The sequence below is a fragment of the Dipodomys merriami genome, unplaced genomic scaffold, assembly GCF_024711535.1.
Source record: "Dipodomys merriami isolate MVZ:Mamm:240054 unplaced genomic scaffold, mDipMer1.0.p SCAF_2, whole genome shotgun sequence".
In the NCBI taxonomy this organism is placed as follows: domain Eukaryota; kingdom Metazoa; phylum Chordata; class Mammalia; order Rodentia; family Heteromyidae; genus Dipodomys; species Dipodomys merriami.
In genome coordinates, this window is record NW_027203381.1 from 115,233,715 (window position 1) to 115,253,967 (window position 20,253).

A 20,253-nucleotide genomic window follows, 5' to 3' on the forward strand; every position below is an offset into this window, starting at 1 on the left:
AGCTGCATGGACCCACTGCGCCTGCGTATGCTGCGGCACGCTTCATTGCGTCGGCGCGAGAAGCGGTGCATTTCGGGACTTGTAGTTTTCCCAGCAGGATGGGGCGGGGGAAGGGGAGGTCTGGGGTGGCGGCGGGTGGGGCAGAGGGCTTGGCGCTGGAGGCTCCGCCGCCGGGAGTGGTGAGTGTGTGACGTCGGGGTTGGGTCGAACCTGAGCGGAAGCCGCCAAGCTCTTTGTAGGGGGGGCGCTGGGGATCCGGCGGTCGCCCCTGGTAATGGTTGCTGGCCGCCCGCGGCGCTGAGGCGGGGTGGGTGGGCCCGGGAAGGTGGCGGCCGCCATGGCGTGGCCGCCGCCGCTGCGCTCGGGCGCGCGCCCCGGGTTGATGGGGCCTGAGGGGGTCGTCATGAAGTCCTTGGAAATGTGCCGCGAGCAGCGTCAGCCCTCGGCCCTCGGGATCCTCCGTGGGGTGGGGGTCCCCTCCCGCGGGTCCCGGGGTGCGGAGAGGCAGAGGCCAGACCCGGGTCCCGGGGCCGCCGGAGCGCAGCGGCCAGGGCCTGGTCACCCAGGCTCAGCGGCCAGGAGAACGGCCGCCGGGGACGGGCCTGGCCCCATCGCTCTCATTAGCCTAGCCCGAAGGAGTGAGCAGCTTTGTTTCTAAAGAAACCTGGCAGCCGGGCTCCCACCTGCAATCCTAACTGCTCAGGCGGCCGGGATCTGAGGATACAGGTTCAAAGCCAACCCTGGCAGCAAAGCCTGTGAGACGCCTGTGTCCAAGTAGTGAAGCTGTGGCTCAAGTGGTAGAGAGCCAGCCTGGAGCAAAAAGGAAAAAAAGAAAACAAACGCCAGCTAAGGACCAGGACCCCACACACCCACTCAAAACAAAAGCAACACACAATAGAAAACCAGAATCGTTGAAAGACAACAGAAATGTTGGCCGTTTGCTAACTATTGCGTTTAAAACTAAGGCTATGGCTAGTGCTAGGGTAGATCTGAATTTTCCCTACAGTTCATAAATGGTATGTTCCTGGAAACGGTCTCTATCCTGGTGGGCTTTGCAGTTCCCCCTTAGATACCAGCCGCTTTATGTTTCTAATCAGGTGGATATCTGGTATCAGAGCAAATGGCTTCCTGATATTTTTTAGCTTTCTTGATTCTTTTCAGGAGACCTGATTTTTGAGGGGAGGGGGGTAATAAAAATGGCTGACCTGGAACCTGTCATTTTAGGGAGGTGGGGAAACTTGAAATTCAGATCAGTGGCAGGGAATGAACAGAGATGACAAGGGTGGTTTGAAATCTTTTAATGCTCTCAGAATATTACGATTTACCCATCCACCCAGCAGAACATTGATTCGTACTAACTGCAAACCAAATATGTTAATGTATGTTTGTAGTCAAGTTCTCTGATATCAGAGAGTTGTTGATCCCAAAACTGGGGACTCATTCTTTGTGGATTCTGATTTTTACCAGTATTAGCACCTCGGTATTTCCCACACATTTTCTGAAGGTGCACAGCTTGTCCTGGGTCATCTGCTGCCCTTGATGCTACCAGGAACAGAGTCCAGATCTCTGGTCCTCCTCATTGTCCGCATTATTCCTTGTTTCATGCCATGTTGTGCAGTGACTGGATTGGGCCCTGGATGTCACTTGCTTAATACCATTCAGCTTAGCTTACCCATTAATGGGAGGAGAGGGATTTATCATAAGACTAGTGGCTAACATTGGACTTGGAACTTTCTATGTGCTGAACATGGTGATTAGTGCTTACCAGCCAATTTCTGAAGGAGACTTTTCAGAGGAAGCTTAAGGGGCCACCTGTCTCCTCCAAGGTCACATTGCTAGTACATGTGACATGTTTGTCGCCCCCTGCATGTTCTTTTATTTCCACTGATAAATATTTTGGGCCTATTATTTCCTGCTTGACCTTGGAAATCAATATCCTGCCTTCATCAGCACATAAAGTATGTCATTTTGCTTCAGGAAATTTGTAGGAAACACCAGACTCACCTACTGTATTATAAAACCTGCACATAACTCAATTATGTCCAGAATTATAAAAATAAAATGTAATGAACCAAAACATTTTGTTTCATTCTCCAATATAGCTAATCCATAAGATTTTTAGTGATTTCATTTATTTCTAGAAACATGTTAAGGATGTCCTTCTCCAGGATAGGTCAGAATCCATTATTACTTAAAGCAAGTGGGCCATTCATTTATACATGACGGTAACGAAGGCGCTCACCATTGTCACATTTAATCAGAGCTGTGCTTTGAAGTCCTGCCCTGAGCTTATCTGACTTTGGAAAAGTCATGGGGGAAACTGGGTTATCTTGTGCCAGTTGCTAGGTTTTCCAGGTAGTATAACCTTCAGTAGATGAGACTGGAACATTTTATTTAGATGCTCTTGTAATTGAAAAATTTTCTAACACATCTCCCGAAAGTTCATCTAAAGGAAGTCCAAAGCCCTGTGACATTTTCTGCTTTTCTTAGTTGTAGGTTCATTTAAAGAAAAGTGTTGCCATGATTTTTAAGTGCAAAGCTCTCTGCCTGCGACTCGAGAGCACTGAGATTAAGTGTGCAGAGCCAGACCGGGTCGGCTCAAATCCCATCTAGATGTATTCCTTAAACTTTGTTTCCTCTTCTATACAGTGGAGATAATGAATAGTAAAGTGTCTGATGGGGAAATTATATAGGCTAAGTGGATTCATTCACCTAAGCTCTTTAGCACTGCCTGGCATAATAGAGTTACATGGTAACTATTGTGCCATCAGGTTTCAGAAAAAGTAGGGCCCTTACTGGCCTGTCTTCACTTACAGTTGAACCAAGGTCCTAGAAGAAAGTCCCTCAGCAGAGCGTGGTGGTGATTTATCTAGAGTTACTCTTGATATATATATATATGTCATATTCTAAGAGTAGTGACCAGTGAGACCTCAGAGCAAGCCCGGTGCTTGGACTCTGCCTCTCACCTCCAGCCCTGACTTCTACAAGGTCTCCTTTACTCTTTAGAGAGAACTTCGTATAAATTGCTTTCATAGGACATTTTGTTTCCTCCCCTCCAGAAAAACTTCTTTAAACTCAAGATGAGCTCAGTGGGAGACTTTAAAAACAGAAGGACATTCATCTCCAAACCAGCTAGTGTTCTGGGCAGGAGGTGGGGGGCGCCTTTTAGGGTTTTGGGGGGTGTTCTTAGGTGCAGGAGGAATGGGGTGGGCGCCCACGTTCCTTCGGAGCAGCGCCATCACCTCTGCTGGGACTGTGAAGAGTCCCAGGAGCGCATTTTGCTCAGAGGAGCCAGCCCAGTGTCGGCCCTGTCCCAGGCTTCTGCTCACACCGGGCTTTGGTTGCCTTGCTGCGAATAGTAATCCCAAAGCAGTCTGCCCTGAAACCTCAAGTTGATACGTTTTTCTTCCACCCCAGATCCGAACTTCCAGCTCCTGGACCTGACCTTTCCACTCCTGCTCATGCCCTTGTCTTGGGGAGCTACGTTGATCAGCAGTGAACTTATAGTTGGCCCATAATGAACTGGAAGGTGAGAATGGTTTTAAACATTTATAGCTTGGGTTTCTTTTCCTGCCTATAACTCTCTGACATCCCTGAGATACTTTATAGATAGAAGAGACAAGGCTGCTTAGTGATTGCAGTCCAGGGTCACTTGGAGACCTCCTTGCACGCCATACCCTGTGGTAGGGGTGCCCAATGGCATGATGGGGCTGTGGGGGAGTAACCTGGGACCACAGTCCCATAGTCCCATAGTCCTCTCTGCAGGCATGTCTCCAGGGACCAGAGGCTGTCCCATAAGGCCTCACTTCCTAAACGTCCACAGCATCTTAACAGCACCAGCCAGGCGGCCAAGCCTTTCTTTCATATACGGCCTTTGTGAGACATTACCCACCTTCAAGCCGAAGCTCCTGATGGTAAACATCACAACTGTTAGTGAGAATAACAGTCTTTATAAGTAGACTGATTAAAACAGGAAATGAGGCTGACACTGGTGGCTCACGCCTATAATTCTAGCTATTCAGGAGGCTGAGATCAGACGATCATGATTCAAAGCCAGCCTAGGCGGGAGAGTCCATGAGACTCTTATTTCCACTTAACTGCCAAAAAGCCAGAAGGAGAGCTGGGGCTTAAGTGGTAGAATGCCAGTCTTGAGCAAAAATGCTCAGGCCCTGACATCAAGCCCCAGGACTGGCAAAAAAGAAAAAAAGAAAGATTGTTGATCAAATTGAGCAATAGTTCTCTTTTTCTTCCATAAAAGTAGGAAAAGTCCAGTGTCTCAAGGATCACAGAGGTCATTAGACACAGCTGAAGCCGGAGACTTTCCCCCACCCCCTCTCCACAGAGCACTCCAAGGTCCTTTTGGGGTCCTTGACCTCAGCTGCTGTCATTCTGCCTTCCTTTTGGTCCTGAAACTCCTCCTGTCCCTTCTCTTCTCCATGCTATAAAAAGAAAGTCAATACCGAAACCACTTGCCCGTGTCTGTCAGCTGAGGTTTCCTTTCCGATGAGTCTTCAAACTTCTCATTCAGATAACACAGCCTCACGAGTGCCAGAGCCAAGTTTCAGGTTTAGACCAGGCTGTCTCACGTGAGCTCCAGGGTGTCAGCCACGGAGATGAAGTGCATGGGCAGAGAAGGCCAGCCAGCCTAGAACACCTCAGGTGCAGCAACATTCCATTCCCTTTGCCCCTGGAATGCGAACCTTTAGAAAGTGGGTGGAAAAGGCTTGTGGGGCTGGGCGAGGCCTGGCAGCCAAACCAGAGCAAGTCATTCCTGAAACCAGGGTAATTGGTGCCAGTACTAGTGTCACGCTCTCACCTGTCATTTGGCTTTTAACTCAAGGCTGGTGTACTCCACTTGAGCCATACCTTCACTTCCTGTTTTTTGCTGGTTAGTGATAAAGAGTCCCAAGGACTTTTCTGCCTCCTGGAAAGCTAGGATTCCAGGTGTGAGCCACCAGCAACCAGCTTCTACTGGGTTACAACCGTCTACTGCTGTCAGAATCATCTTTCATAGTGCATGGTTCTGTTTCTACAGGTATCTCATTATTGAATTAAATGAAAACAACTTGAATAGCTGGACTGCCCATCACGGGTGGTATTCAGTGCATAATATAAGTACACCACGCGACAGCCGTCCTCAGAGGTCTATGCTAACAATTAAATAACGTCTGCAGTATTAGGCCTGGTTACCTTTTGTAAATTCAGGAGCTGAGCATTGTTGGTTTGCGTGATTTCAGGCAGTGCTGGTGGCGGGGAGGAATGCATGGTCTGTATTAGCAGCTTCAAGCTCCAGAACCGTCTGGTGTAGACCAGACCCTTCCCTACCTGTTACTGACCTTCTGAACTCTTCAGTCTGGACCATTTGCCTGCCCCACGATGGCAGAGAGAAATCTACATATGGCCGTCCGCGCACAGGAAGTTCCCTGGCAGCTCTATGCAAACTCCTTGTCTAAGTTTTGAGCACAGAGAACTGAGATAAAATGATAGGACTGTAGCTGGGCGCCTGTGGCTCATGCTTACAATCCTAGCTCCAAAGAAGCTGAGATCTGAGGATCACAGTTCAAAGCCACCCCGAGCAGGAAAGTCCCTGAGACTCTTATCTCCAAATAAACCACCAGAAAACGGGAAGTGGCACTGTAGCTCAAGTGGTAGAGCTCTGGCCTTGAGCTGAAGAGCTGAGGAGCAGCGCCCAGGCCCAGAGTTCAGGCCCCACGACCACCACCAGCAGCAGCAGCAACAAACAACAAAAACAAGAACAAATTATAGGACTGTAACTGTGTATAAGTGATTTCACAAATTCCATTTCATTCAGAATCAGAAATTGACCTGTCTGGGGTTAGAATCTTCCCTTCCAGTTTTGGAATGGATTAGCACAGGAGTGAGCCATGTGACAAGGGCAGGACTGTCAACTTCCATCAACTTTACTTCCTTGTCTTTTGTTTGTTTGTATCCTTGTGCTGGGTAAGGACTTGAACTCAGGGCCTTACACTCTCATTTATTTTTTTCTTGTCAAGAATGGTGCTTTACCATTTGATCTGTACCTCAACTTCTGGCTTTTTGCTGTTTGACTGGGGATAGGAGTCTCATGGATTTATCTGCCCAGCCTGGCTCAAACTGAGATCCTCCAATCTCCGCCTCTTGGGAGTCAGCGAGTGGCAGAACAGAGCTGTAACCAGAACTCAGCTACTCTGGAGCAGGGGCCTCCGGTCAGTGCATCACATTGTACCAGCCAGACTTCATTATGTCTGGAGTTGCCGGCTGTTCCCCTGTGAGAAGTCGAGAACAGGAGGACAGAGCTGTTAGTGACATGGGCAGGGAGCTGAGACCTTGTGTAATATACGTCTCCAGTGCCTAGCCTCGGGCTTGTAGCATAACAATTACTCAGTACATATCTGTTGGGTGAAGGAGCCTACGAGAAACATGCCGTATCGTGAATGGAACACTTGGAATGATTTCTTTCTTCCTGAAGGTCCTTGAACACGTGCCTCTGCTGCTGTATATCCTGGCTGCGAAAACACTGATTCTCTGCCTGGCATTTGCAGGAGTAAAAATGTACCAGAGGAAAAGACTGGAAGCAAAACAGCAAAAGCTAGAAGCTGAAAAGCAGCAGCAATCAGAGAAGAAAGACAACTGAAGGTACCGTGCAACTCACTGAGAACTCTGTGACGCTTAGACCTGCAGGGCAGAGGGCGGGAGGGGGCTCCTGCAGACAGGCCTGTGGGGCCTTGGGCTCCTGAATACTGTAAGGACCGCTCTGGGCCTTCTCCACAGAGAAGCCAACATGCCAAGATCATCAGCCATGGTGCCTACGTTTGCTCGTGTGCATAGAACAGGGGAGGCAGGGACCCTCAGGGCTTGCGAAGCCCCAAGATTAAGGGGCTCTGATACCAGACGAAGTCATCCCCAAGACTCTGGCATGGCAAATAAGTTCCTTCCCAGTCTGTCCTTTACCTAACTGAACGTTACTTTCCCCTCTGCTGCCCACGTTGCATCCTCCTGCATTTCTGGACCGTGATCTTGCAAACATTTTCATGTCCTGGCCTTTGAGCCCTTCCTGCCAACCTCGTCCCCACGCCTGAGTGCTTGGTTGTCCCTGGAGCCGGCTACCCCACAGTGTCCACAGGAGCGCCCAGACAGTGCTTGTGTGTTCCAAGACCAAAGGTTCCAGAAGCGGTAGTTGAGGCTGTGACTGGCCGGGTGTCCTCCAGCTCCGCGTGGGCCACATCCACGGTTACAGCTGAGCACCTGTTCTCTTGAAAACCCCTCAGAGGGTTCTTACCAGCAGCAGGTTACTGTGGAAACCACAGGGTTTGGTGGCTCCAGAGCCCTGCCCACCTGCAATGCTGTGTTTCTGAAATTAGGCTTTCCCTCAGCTCCAGAGCCATTTTAAAAGCTTTCAGCTCCTGGAGCTTAAAGGCAGGTATATTCGTAACAGTAGCAGTGCATGATGGGTGTGTGCTGTAGCCCTTCTGCAGATTCTGAAAAAACATGATGAAAGCAACCAGGTGAAACATGCAGCCACCCTGCCCAGCCCTGGACCGCACCGAGCCCTGAACTTCTGTCCCCCACCAGCCTGCCTCCACTCGCTCATCCTCCCTAAGCTGTGGGCTTTTGCCAGGCCAAAGTTACCGTTACAGGACCTTGTCTTTAAAAAGAATGTTTTTATTAATGGGAACGGAGGAGTAGCCAGACCTAGAAATACAGAAAGTTCTTGGGGTCATTGCGGATGGCCACATCCAAAATGTTTTATCTACTATTGGGTGGAGGAAGAGGGTGCGCTTAGAAACTAGGAATGTTGACGGAAGAGAGTTTTAACCAGCATTGATTGGACTTATATTCTAGACAGTCATCAAAAGGGCTTTAAGCTACAAAGAGGAGGGAGAAATGAAGTGGGAGCTCATAAATGCCTCGTTCCTCCTGCAGATGTCACCAGAGTCAGTGATATTAGGTGGCTGTGAACAGACGTGTTTGGGGCTGACTCAGGAAGCACGCTGCTTTCCTCGTAGGCCGCTGGCTTGTCAGAGGGCTCCTTGCCTTACTCAGCTAGAAGGAGAATTGTGACACCCCGAACAGATTCACTAAGAGATAAACCAATTGTTTCTGTTTGTTGATGCTAACCACCCAAACATTGGGTTAATGTGGACCAAGAAAGGCCTTGGCTATAACTTCAGCAAACCTTCCCTACTCACCCTCACCCCTTTGGTCTTCCTTTCTAGATTTTGCTATTGGAATGGCATCTTGAGTGGATTCCAGCTGTGAAGAAAGAGAAGAAAGGCTTAGTAGTTACTGAATATGTCAGAGAATAAACTCCCAAATGCATACTTCTAACTTAAAATGAGGGCAGTTTTTTTATATAGTTAAAAAAAATCAAGTATTTTGTTCTTGAAATAAAAGCAGTCTCTGGTCTTTTGAATACATTTAGTCTCTCCTCTCTCTCTCTCTCTCTCTCTCTCTCTCTCTCTCTCTCTCACACACACACACACACACACACACACACACACACACACACACACACGGTTGTGGGAGAGGAGAGTTTTGCGTGCCATCTTTTTTGAAGTATTTCCTAGTGGGAGAACAGGTTTCAGATCCATTTGCACAGAGGCCTGGACACACAAGTTTCCCTACTGTGTGGGATGAGATCCTGCAGACTGGAAACTTCTGCCTGCGCCTCCTCACCCCTGCTCCCCCCACACTCCCACTGCCACAGTTTGTTGCCATCCTGAGTGCCATTCTCGCCATGTGCTGTGCGCTGCTCCAGGAGCGTTGGTCCCCGCTGGCCCGAGAAGGGAGTTAGGGACAGATTCCTGTGTCAGTGATCCTGTTAACGCTCATTTCACCCCTTCCAGCTGGACCTGAGTCATGCGCTGGCCGCCACCGCCATTTCGAGGCCCAGCCCTCTTTAAGCCTCCTGAAGAAATCCATACAACTTCTTTTATTTCATGTGATTGCTGAGCTAGTCTAGAATGACAGTTCCAAGTAGAGTGAATCCTGAGCTGTGGTGCCCAAAGTGTCTAGAGGAGACGTTCTTGTTCTTTTTCTTTTCTATTATTCTTAAGTAGGTGTAGAAAAGGGTTTCAATTCATCATGCCAGTTTGTAAGAACAATGCCTCTTTATCGGTGTCCCCCATCTCTCCCAACTCCACCTTGCCCCTCAATTTACCTGGTTTGATTTACCCTCCACCTGAGCTCCTTGGAGAGGCCTGCTCAGCCTTGACAAAGTGTTCGATTGGTTCCACTGAGGCCAGCACCCTCCTAGCATGAACAGAGAGGCAGAGGTCTAAAGCTTTGGACTCCAAGGACTTCCAGGTGGGGCCCACACCACGGCAGGTCCGCTCCCGCCCCTCACCTGCGCCAGGGCCTCGGCTCCGCCTGCTGCCCACCCTGCAGGGCTAGGGCACCACCTGTTCTCAGCATGTATGGTCCAGACTGCAGGCACCATTTTGTTCATACACAACCATTCATGTGCCTCCAAAACTTGAGATAGAGCATCGGCTATTGATACAGAATGAAGTTTGCTTAACCAGTAGATAATCATTTATTTCAAATACAGAAGCCTAACTAGACAGCTATTTAAGGCTTGGCTTTGGAATGTGCAGAATATCTAGCTTCTTTAGTAGACGTTGAGTACAGGTTGAATAAAAAGCCATGGCTTTCCTGTGAACCGCTTGGGGTTGGTGTGTTCTGCGACACGGCCTGGCACTCTTGTACCGCTAGGGGGAGATGACCAGCAGCTCACTGGGGTTGGCATCACTTGTCTGTACATTTTGGTTGTAAATGGTTGGACACAATGGATGGAAGTAGGTAGGTAGACGGTTTGTAAAGCTCGGCCAGGGCTCTTGTCAGGACCGTGGCTGTCCAGTGGCTCTGGAGTAACAGGAGTATGTGGGAAGCAGACAATCATCTTGGAGCAGATGAAAGATTCCACAGAAAGCCTGAACTCAGAACCACATTTTCTACCCACGGCACCAGCCAGGACCTCTCCTGCAGCTCCTGATCAATGTTACTGCATGCGTGCCTGACATAGCTACTTCTTTTTTTAAAGCTTAACAACACATTAGGAGCAGAGGGAAGAACGGCTGTTGGCAGCAAGCATCGCTTCAAGTAAGAAATCCAAACAGATCAGGCCTGAGAACTCATTGTCTTCAAAGCCGCCAGGTGGAGCGGCCCACAGTCCCCACCAGGACGCGCTGATGAAGATGGCCTCAGTCAGGAAGAAGAGGTTAAACTGCGGTGTGCATTAGGAGTTTGAGAAGTCAAATAACCTCACCAGAGAAGAGGATTGTGGTCCACGGCCAGCCAAAGCAAAAAGATGAATGAGATCCCCTCTCAGCCACCAAGCCAGGTCTGATGGCCACAGGTATAGTCCTGGGAGCAGGAAGGACTGTACTTCGGAGTGTGGATCATGAAATCAGCAACGTCAGTGACACTGGGGAGGCCGGGGTGAAACGAGGATCTAACGAGACAGGGCCGAGCTCACGGCATGCAGAGCTCACACCCGTGCAGTGGTGCGTGCACCTGTGTGCACACTCGCTCACGTGCACACGCACCGCGTCTGCTCTCCCAAGGCCAAGCGCTCCCACTGGGCGTTCATAGTGGGCGTGCAAGGTGGGCACGAGGAAGCAGCAACCGGGGAGAGCGGGCTGGTGAGCACAGGGATCTTCTGTGAGGGTTGAACCCGGCCATCCCTGTGTTCACTCAGCTGGACTGGACTCAACTCTTTAGGAGCAGCCGCTTGGTTTCAGCATCTCCCTTGTTTCCTGAAGGTACCCGTGGCATTTAGCACAAGTGACTCCATCTTGGTGTGGATGTGGCCAGGAACTCAGCGTTCTTCTATCTTGTCCAGACACAGGAGTCCTAGGCTTGGCACACTGCCTGGGGGGAGGTAGAGGCCCTGCCTCCTCCCCACCCCCCATGAAGTCCCCCTCCTCTCCGTCTCGGCTCCAGGCTCTCCCTTCTTCTGGAAGCTTTTCCCCCAGTCCGCAATAACAGGGCCTGGACTCAGCCTTTACTGCCAACATCTCCCATCATAGAGCAGTGGTCCCACCTCTGGGCTGTGGCTGCCTTGGGGACCCTGGCTTATTTTCTTTGAGGTCCCCAGCCCTGGCACACCCTTCCACATCTGCTGAAGGCCCTGCAGTGTTTGATTCTGGTTCCCACCGCCCTGTGACTAGCTGCACGGGCATCTCGGTGAGTTACCATCCAGCCTTGCCTTTGTAAATTGAGCTTAATGTCCCCTGTCCTGTGTGTTGCTTGTCTGAACTGAGGTCAAGATGTGAAAAGCCAGTTGGTATGTAAAAAGTACAAGTGCTCACACCTGGAGGGGAAGTGTGAGCAACTCAGCCCCACCGGGTGCCAGGTGTGGCCGGAACTCATCTCACAGGGATTGAGCCAATCAATCGGTAGCAGGCTCCATTTGCTGCTTTGCTCTGAGCTGGTTCTCGGGCAGCTCGGCTTCCTGATGCGTCACTCAAGCTGTAGGAAGGGAGAATAGCCATCACCATGAGCTTATTCCCAAGGACTTGCGTGTGTGGCTCAACCCTGTGGTGCCATGTGTGGACATCAGTGGAAAATGCTCTAGACTTGACTATTCCCAGAGAGATTCTGGGCCACACTCACCGGCCCCTGTCCAGCCCCACCAGAAGAAATCTCAAGGTTAATTCTCTAACCTGTTGCTGCTGATCTTAAAAAGCAAGGCCAGAGAACAAAATTTCCTTTGATCAAAGCACCTTGCATGTTTCTACTCTTGCTTCCCAGTGGTAAAAGAAGTAAAAACTCTCCTCTAAGAGTAAAAAGAAAGGAAGGGTCAGCCACATTAGACCTAATGGCGGCCACCTTCTCTTAGAGCTCAGCCTCATGAGCTTCGGTTTTCTGAGCACACACGGGTGTGTGACAATCTTAAAGCCTTCAACTGATTTTCACTAGAGCGAACTGAGCCTCAGGAAGTAAACTAACTTATCCACAGTATCACAGCTAAAAATAAGCTGTAACTTTCTAAACTTCAGATTCCCAACTAGGTCCATTCAATTCCCAAGTCCCTGTGTGCTTCTGGCTGGCACTTCCCATGCCTTCTATAAAACAACACTTCTGACTTATGAAGGCACTCTTATGTAACTGAATTGCACATTAAAGTTGGCCAGTTCGATCTCTCTGATTACATGCAGGTTCTCTTTCTCCTGCTGGCATTTCTAATGACTAAAAGAGATCTCCAAGGAATAGAACTCTAAACTCAGATTATTAAATTGGCTTGGTTTTCAAACAAAAGAAAAAATAGCTCCTGTTGGCTTATTTTGTTCGATAACCTAAACACATGCCATTATTTTTCTCAGAGGAACATAACGTACTCTAAAAAGGTATCCTACCTCCCCCTCTGCCCCGTGACATATGTTCTTGCTGTGACATGCAGCTGGACATGGCCACTTTGCCAGCTCATGTCTGGAAAGGTCAGGCATCATTATCCTTCTTCTATCATATAAATAAGACAAGGCTGGACCTGAATAATCCAGCAGTAAGCATGGTGGCTTGGGAACATGGCCTGAGAACCCGACAGCCCCCGGGGCTGCTTCTTGTCTCCGTTTCCTCATCTGTGCAATGGGAGGGATGGCCACGGCTGTCCATAGGGTTGTCATGACGACAGAGGTGCAGCTGCTCATTGTTAGGGAGGCTTCGTGATTAATGGATCAAATGTGACCTCTAGATTGAATATCAGCTCCTCTGCACAGAAGAATAGTAGCAAGCTTACATCACCGCCAATGGTGAAGATCAGATAAGTTAACTCAGACACACACACACACACACACACACACACACACACACACACACACACACACACGACAGGAAAGTCACCATCAGAATAATAACCTTGAATCTACCTCTGACTGGTCCTATGTAAAACTGTTAGTGCTTATTACCCTAGAACTCAGGGTACTTGTGAACTAAGTGTGAGGTGAGTGCAAAAGCCACTTGTATCCTCATTATCTTGTCCATGCAATTGTAACCCCCCTATATGGTATTTTCACAATTAAAAAATAAAAATCAACACTTATATCATCACGCCCCAGCCACCTACAGTTAGACTCATGCGATGGCAGGAATTGAAGAGACCCAGGACATTTGAATACTGTTATTTGCTCTCTAGAGAATAAAATCCTAAAATATGTGAAACATAGGTGGGAAAAAAGGTTACACAAGCCAGGTGGCAGTGGCTCACGCCTGTAATCCTAGCTACTCAGGAGGCTGAGATCTGAGGATCACGGTTCAAAGCCAGACCAAGCAAGGAAAGTCCACGAGACTCTTATCTCCAATGAAGCACCAGAAAGCCGGAGGAGGATCTGTGGCTTCAATGGTAAAGCACTTGTCTTGAGCTGAAGAGCTCAGGGACAGTGCCCAGGCCCAGAGTTCAAACCCCATCACTGACCAAGATTACACACATATACTGCACAGTAAGAGTTGGTTCATCAGGTAAATTGCCGGTTAAAAGTAACATTTTAATTAGCAAGATAAATTATTCATTAGTAGCCATAAACCTAATTGGCCTTAATCCTTGCATTAATGTGGCCCTCGCAGAGATTTTAACAAGATGAGAGTTGAGACCCCCTAATTTACCAACAAGCTTTTAATGAATCCTCCAATAAACGCAGGACTTGGCCAACTTCCCTGGGAGCTCCCAGGCTCCGGCGCATTCCCCTGAGATCACCACTGAAGTCTCTGGTGGCAGTGGCGCAGAATCCAGCCCAGCAGAACTGGTGGTGAGGGCCATACTTCCTGCTTGCTGGAAGGATCATTCTAAGCAAATTTCCCCAGATAATAGTTTTCCCATCTCCGTACCTTGTTCGTCAGTGTTTTCCACTTGGTTAGGTTTATCCTGTTGATCCCTTTGCTAATTAAATCATTGAAAAGTATATACTGATAAGAATAGACACTGTCAATAGACTGCAAACAAAACTCTTTCCTGTTATTGATGATAAACCATTTCATAGAAGACCAGGCTGAGTCTAGGGGATTCAGGTAATTATAAGGGGAAGGCAGAATGAGAAGCTCATGGCCGTAGGACTTGGCCACCTGCGGACAGCACGCAATACTTGTTAAGTTAATGCCCATCGGACTGTCCGGCTGGGCGCTCGCTTTCTTGTCTTCCTTTGGCTTTGCTCCATCCTGTTGCCTTTTCCCTTTCACCACGATGGCACACTTCCCGTAGGCCTTCTTCACCACTTCGCAGAACTCGAAGAAAATGTTCTCTTCCTGTCTGATGCAGAGTTCATCTCTGAGGAATATCCGGTACTTCCAGGGCACCCATCCTTGACTGCCTCCACCGTGAACGATGCACCAGGTCGGCGTCTGCATGAAATACCCATCACTGAAATCCTCCCCTGTGACGAGACTTTCCGGGATGTCCGTCTCCCCCAGATACACAGTCTTGAATCCGTCGTATTGCAGGGTCCGCAGGGCTTTCAGGTACTGGAGACATTGCTTCCTCTTAATGCTATCAAACTGATTTCTGATAATGATGTTTTTTAAAAGAGGGTTTGCAAAATGAAGCATCGTGGCTCCTGGAGCGTTTACCTGTCTCCATCGGGGAGCTCCGATAGCTGAAGGACAATGACCTCACAAAGGGCTTCCTTCTGGCTGCGCTACTCCCATAGTTACACCAGACCCTGAGCATCATGGGAGACACAGGCTCAGAATGGCTCCCTTCTGGCCTATAGGATATCAGAATGGAAAACGGTACTTTGACATCACTCCTGCCATAGATGTAAGTCTTTTGGTTCAGCAGGATGGAAAGAAATACGGAGACACCTTCATCCGTACCAGAAATATTTATGGAACACCCATGTGAAGTAGGTATTGTGCCACGCATCAGAGGGACAGACCGACACAATTCAAGGAGGCTGGTGGGGGTCACTGTGCACACAGAACTCTCACCAGCTGCCTGCCCACTTGCTTATGCAATCACCAGTGGATTTACCAGGAGGCAGAAAGAAATGGTAAAGATCAGAACTGAAATGAATAAATGTGGGAGCCAAACAGTACAGAAGATCAACAAAATAATTGTCTTTAATAAACAAGATCGATACACCCTAAGCCAAAGTCACTAAAAGGGAGAGACACCCCCAATTAACAAGATTAGAGATTAAAAGAGAATTTATGGGGCTGGGAAGGTGGCTCAGTGGTAGAGTGCTCGCCTTGCATGCATGAGGCCCTGGGTTCGATTCCTCAGCACCACATAAGCAGAAAAGGCCAGAAGTGACGCTGTGGCTCAAGTGGTAGAGCGCTAGCCTTGAGCTGAAGATCTGAGGTCACGAACATTGCCAGAGGGATATTAAGACTCTGGCCTGCCCCAAGCAATGGGGGCAAGCCACCGTGGGCTGAAAAATTTGGTATGAGCCAAAGTAAATTTTCCTCCTTACAGTCATTTATCTCAGGATTAACCAATAAGACTGACAATAAGTAACATGCGGCTAGCGTGGAGAGAACTCTCAGTCCACACTTTGAAGTGGAATTTCTACTGCATGTGACTGTTTTCACCAGCACGGAGTATTTGATGGGCCGATGGGGAGTTCTGTCTCCCACTTCACCTGCCTAGGTGGGCCACGCCAAGCCACGGTCTGCCTAGGGGTGATTCCAGCAAGCCACATGGAGGAGGGCAGGACATTTGGAGAGCTGCTTTGCCTTAACTGACTTTGTGCTCTCTCGCTCGCTCGCTCTCACTGTCTTTGCTAAATCTGTGCACACGTCTATGAGAGGCTGCCCTTTTCTGGATGAGAGTGTGTACATGGGAGTATATGGATACCTGTGTGTATGTCCATGCGGATGGTGGTGGTTGTTGGTGTGTGTATTCCTGGGAGTGTATTTACACATGAGAGTGTGCATGTATGAAAGTGTTTGGGATGTGTACGTCAACATGTGTGAGCTTGTGTGTGATGGGGCATGTATAAGTGTGTGTGTGTGTGTGTTGAATGTGTGTGTACACATGTGTGTGGATCGTAAATCCCTGCACCTGCCAGTGCACGCCCAGCTACACTTCCTGTTTTCTGGAAGCTGGGCCAGAAGGGGAAGGGGGAAGCCCATGCTGAGCACGGCCCTCCTCCCACGGCCTCCCTGCTGTGCAGCTGGGGAGAGGCTGGGATCATTAGTAGTCAGGGTCATTGTCAAATTCTCTCCAGCCTCCTTTGTCACACGATGGGCGGAGGCTGGACGGCACCCCGGCCTTCTCCTGGTCCTCAGCTGGACCAGAAGCAGGTGGCCACAGAGGAGGCTCTGCCCAAAGCTGGACGCCGCTGACGCGTGCGCCACCCAGAGATGGGAGGCTCTCACTGCAGCCTGGCCTGAGCTGGAGCTCTCCACCAATTGTCCACATGGTTGAGAGGACGTCAAGGTCAGACAAGGACACCTCACCCTCCTGGAACCTGTCTTCACGCAGGATGGAGACGTGTGGGTGGAGAGCACCACAGCTGTGAGCATCTGGGTCAGTTCTAAAAGGAACAGAATTCCTTTGTCCTCTGCTAGATGGCCATGCAGACATTTCCATGCAGACACGTTTGTTTCTGTGTAAATGAGGAGATGGAGGATGGGGTGGGGCTTCCTGCCTCCCCAGGAGGACCCTAAGGGGCTGGGAGCTGTGGAACCTCGTTGGAGAACCTCAGGCCGGTGGTAGCCATTACTGCTGCTCCCCAGTTTGGAGCTCTGAGCCTCCTAGGTGCAGGAGTCTGCACCCCCTACCCCTGGTGGTCTGTTGGTGCTTGTTACCCTAGAACTCTGGGCACAGTGGAAGCCACTCATCCTTTCCATACTGACACACGTCATTGTCCAAGTTTCATGACTCCTTCCTCCAACGCTGTGAAGCCGGAAGGGACGGCTGCAGGAACCTGTCCGGATGGCATGGAACCAGCTGCCCTACTGTATGCAGGGGAAAGACATAAACCTAGCTGTCTTCAGCTACTGAAGTCTGGGGATGCTTGTTCTTGCCACTCCTGCAGCCCACCATGACTCTAGTCCTCAGTTACACTGATGAAGCTCTTGGGCTGGGAAGGTGGCTCAGTGATAGAGCGCTTGCCTTGCATGCCTGAGGCCCTGGGTTCGATTCCTCAGCACCACATAAGCAAAAAGAAAAAAGCCAGAAGTGGCGCTGTGGCTCAAGTGGTACAGTGCTAGCCTTGAGCTGAAGAGCTGGGGGACAGCGCCCAGGCCCAGAGTTCAGGCCCCATGACCAGACCTGCCCCCCCGCAAAAAAAAGATGAAGCTCTTGAGGTCTCCCTCCTGAAAACAGGATGGTCGGGCGGGGCTTGTACAGAGGAAGAAGAGGAGGAGGAGGTGTCCCGCCCTACCCCACCCCATCTCTCATGAATTCAAGGAATGGATCTGGAGTGGGCGTTGGCCACCAGTCCCTGCGAGCACCCAGACAGGTGCGCCTCTCACCAAGTCCAGCTCTGAGCTAGCTGCCGGCTACCGGGCTCCTGACCCACACAAGTAATTTTCTTTCTTCTTACCTGAAAGGAGAAGTCATGCTTGAACAAAGACTTAATGAAACCTTCCAGGGCTTTGGAACCTCATAGACTTCCCTTTGAATCTCTTGTCAGCTGTGGGACCCTATTCAAGCTTTTTTGTGTCTGTGAGCCTCAGTAACGCATAGAGTTTATAAGAAGGCCACCAGGGCTGACGTATGGGAATGCACCTGCAATGTCATGATGGTCTTAGAATTCATTTTCTTCCTAGTGCACCTTTAACAGACAGATGGTGTCTGTTCAGCTTTCATTTCTTCTGCTCCTTCCCCAGTGAAATCCCAAGTTTGGATCAGGTGGTCACTGTCTCAGGAGAAGCTCGGGTTCTTGGGGAGGAAATCACACCCACTCCCATGCAAGGCTTAGACCTATCAGCATATTCCATTCCCAAGCCCATTTCCATTCTCCATCTGTGACCAGGAAGCTCAGATGAACCTCAGAATCTTGTTTGAACCTTAACCACCACCACTATCAACATCCACCAGCGTCAGTTACCACCAAAGCCGCCAACACCGGGCTACCCCCATCCATGTCACCCACCAGCACAGTTACCCCCACTACCACCACGGTTACTCCCATAACACACACACACACACACACACACACACACACACACACACACACACACACACACATCCCCCCCCAAAACCCATTCACCTGAATGACCGCATTAGATCTTTCAGTGTGGCCAGTCTGCCAGCATTGTCCCCATTTTCTCTGTAAAGTGTGTTTTAGCGAATGGATGCGCTATGCCAGGATACTAAAGCAGCGATGAGAAAGCTCAGATTCGTGCCCAATACTTCTGCATCCAAGACCAATGCTGCTCTCAATGCACTCTATTCTTTGGGAGAAAATAGTTTCCAACTTCTTTATTTTTCAGTGTTTAAACGTTTTTAATAGTTACTCTAAAGGTAACATATGTCAGGTAGCGAGTGCATTTCTTTGTGGGCAGTGTCAGGCCTTTCCTCGCTGTCACTTCTGATAGGAGTAACCTTAGTCTTTAAAACAGAATTGCCCTTTCGGATCATCTCAATCCTGTCTGCTACAGATGAGCAGCATTTCTACAGCACCCCCAGAGTGTCCGATCCCCAGTCCAGCCCCCCTGCTCTGGCAGCAGGCCACCCCTCTTCCTGCCCTGGACTCTTCTGGATTCCCGAGCGCACCGGGTGTCCGCCTGAGCACAGGCTTTGCTGGTGAACAGTGTGGCTTCTTCGCACGCCCTTGCTCTTCCTAAAGCACCCGAGAGTGGGAGGAAGACGTAGGCCGCCTTCCAAAGTGAGTGCCGGCTTGGCGCGGCTCCTTGAGGCCCATGCTAGGCTCAGCTTCCTCCACAGGGTTCCAAGTAGTATCAGGCTGCTCTCTCCACGGCCTTGCTTTTCAGGGGATGTGCTGAGCTCCAGCGTCCGGGCCGGCCCGGCTGGGCTGCAGGGCCGCGGCACTGCTAACGGTCAGCGAGGAACATTTCGGCACCCTGCGCTGGAGCTCTTTCCTCGTGAGCTCAGAGGTCAAATTTGAATAATAGACATCTTCTGAGACCTTGTCATTTTTCCTAAGGATGTTGCTGGCCAACCGGAAGAGGATAATCACACTGTAGATGCCAACGATGGTGAGAATGTACCAGGCGGCGCTTGTCCCATCTGGCAGCCACAGGGCCCGGGTGGAGTTGGTGCCATTCCTCCACTCCATGGGGCCACGCAGCAGAGAGCGGGCCTGGCCTGGCTGAGGGCCTGGGCCTGGCTGGCTCCTTCAGCGTCTATATGACCTCAGAGAGAGAGAGAGAGAGAGAGATGAGATGCAGCGTTCAGAGCTACCGACTTCCTGGCCAAGCCAAAGAGTGTGGGAGCTACACACACGTGTGCACATGTGCACACACACACACACACACACACACACACATATGAAAAATGAAAATCTCGGATTGCTTGAAAAGGCAATGGAATGAACAGGAGCTCAACAACATTTGCGTTCATATGTTTTCTAAAAACATGACGTAAAACACCAAGTGTTTGATTAGGGGAATGTAAAATCATAACAGTATCTGTTGTCACTAAAGTAATCTATCTAGCCAACACTTGCATTGAAAAAATACCCACTATTGGGCTGGGAAGGTGGCTCAGTGGTAGAGTGCTTGCCTTGCATGCATGAGGCCCTGGGTTCGATTCCTCAGCACCATATAAGCAGAAAAACCTGGAAGTGGTGCTATGCTCAGGTGGTAGAGTGCTCGCCTTGAGCTGAAGAGCTGAGGGACAGAGTTCAGGCCTCATGATTGACCAAAAAAAAAAAAAATTAGGATTTTATGGTGAGATCAGCAGATGATTCATATAGGAAAAAAAAGCAATTGTCAAGAGAAGTAGGGGAAAAAAATATCTGAAAAGAATAACATGTGAATTAGCTTCACCAGAAATTTAAATCTAGCCAGCCAGAAAAGTTAACTTATGTTAATTCTTAAATAAATGAAGCTTTATCAGCTCGTGAAACAGCTGGGGTTTAAAAGTGGCTCACACCTGTAATCCTAGCTACTCAGGTGGCTGCGATCAGAGGATCGCAGTTTGAAGCCAGCTCAGGTAGGAAGGTCCCCGTGAGACTCTTATCTCCAATTAACCACCAGAAAACCAGAACTGGTGCCCTGGCTCACGTAGTAGAGTGCTAGCCTTGAACACAAGGAGGTTCAGGGACAGTGCCAAGGCTGTGAGTTCAAACCCCACCACAAGTACACACACACACACACACACACACACACACACAGACAAAATGCAAA

At 49.6% G+C, this 20,253-nt stretch overlaps 2 protein-coding genes across 4 annotated transcripts; one reads left to right on the forward strand and one right to left on the reverse strand.

Annotated features, from left to right (window-relative positions):
- The first annotated feature begins 107 nt into the window (after positions 1–107).
- Smim11 (small integral membrane protein 11) lies at positions 108–13,722 on the forward strand. 3 transcript variants are annotated; one of them, XM_070030628.1, is made up of 4 exons: positions 108–179; positions 3,418–3,529; positions 6,470–6,636; positions 10,043–13,722. In XM_070030628.1, the coding sequence occupies exons 2-3, from the start codon at positions 3,518–3,520 to the stop codon at positions 6,632–6,634; spliced, it is 177 nt and encodes a 58-aa protein (XP_069886729.1). In that variant the 5' UTR covers positions 108–179; positions 3,418–3,517; the 3' UTR covers positions 6,635–6,636; positions 10,043–13,722. The 3 variants fall into 3 exon arrangements, with proteins under 3 accessions (XP_069886729.1, XP_069886727.1, XP_069886728.1); XM_070030626.1 differs by lacking the exon at positions 10,043–13,722 and adding an exon at positions 8,217–8,417; XM_070030627.1 differs by lacking the exons at positions 108–179; positions 10,043–13,722 and adding exons at positions 186–271; positions 8,217–8,417.
- On the reverse strand, positions 13,598–14,591 carry CUNH21orf140 (chromosome unknown C21orf140 homolog). The gene has a single exon (XM_070030625.1). The coding sequence runs from the start codon at positions 14,536–14,538 to the stop codon at positions 13,783–13,785; it is 756 nt and encodes a 251-aa protein (XP_069886726.1). The 5' UTR covers positions 14,539–14,591; the 3' UTR covers positions 13,598–13,782.
- Positions 14,592–20,253: the final 5,662 nt, after the last annotated feature.

Excerpts from the sequence above, each read along its gene's own strand:
- CUNH21orf140 (XM_070030625.1), bottom strand. The coding sequence starts at position 14,538 with ATGCTTCATTTTGCAAACCCTCTTTTAAAAAACATCATTATCAGAAAT.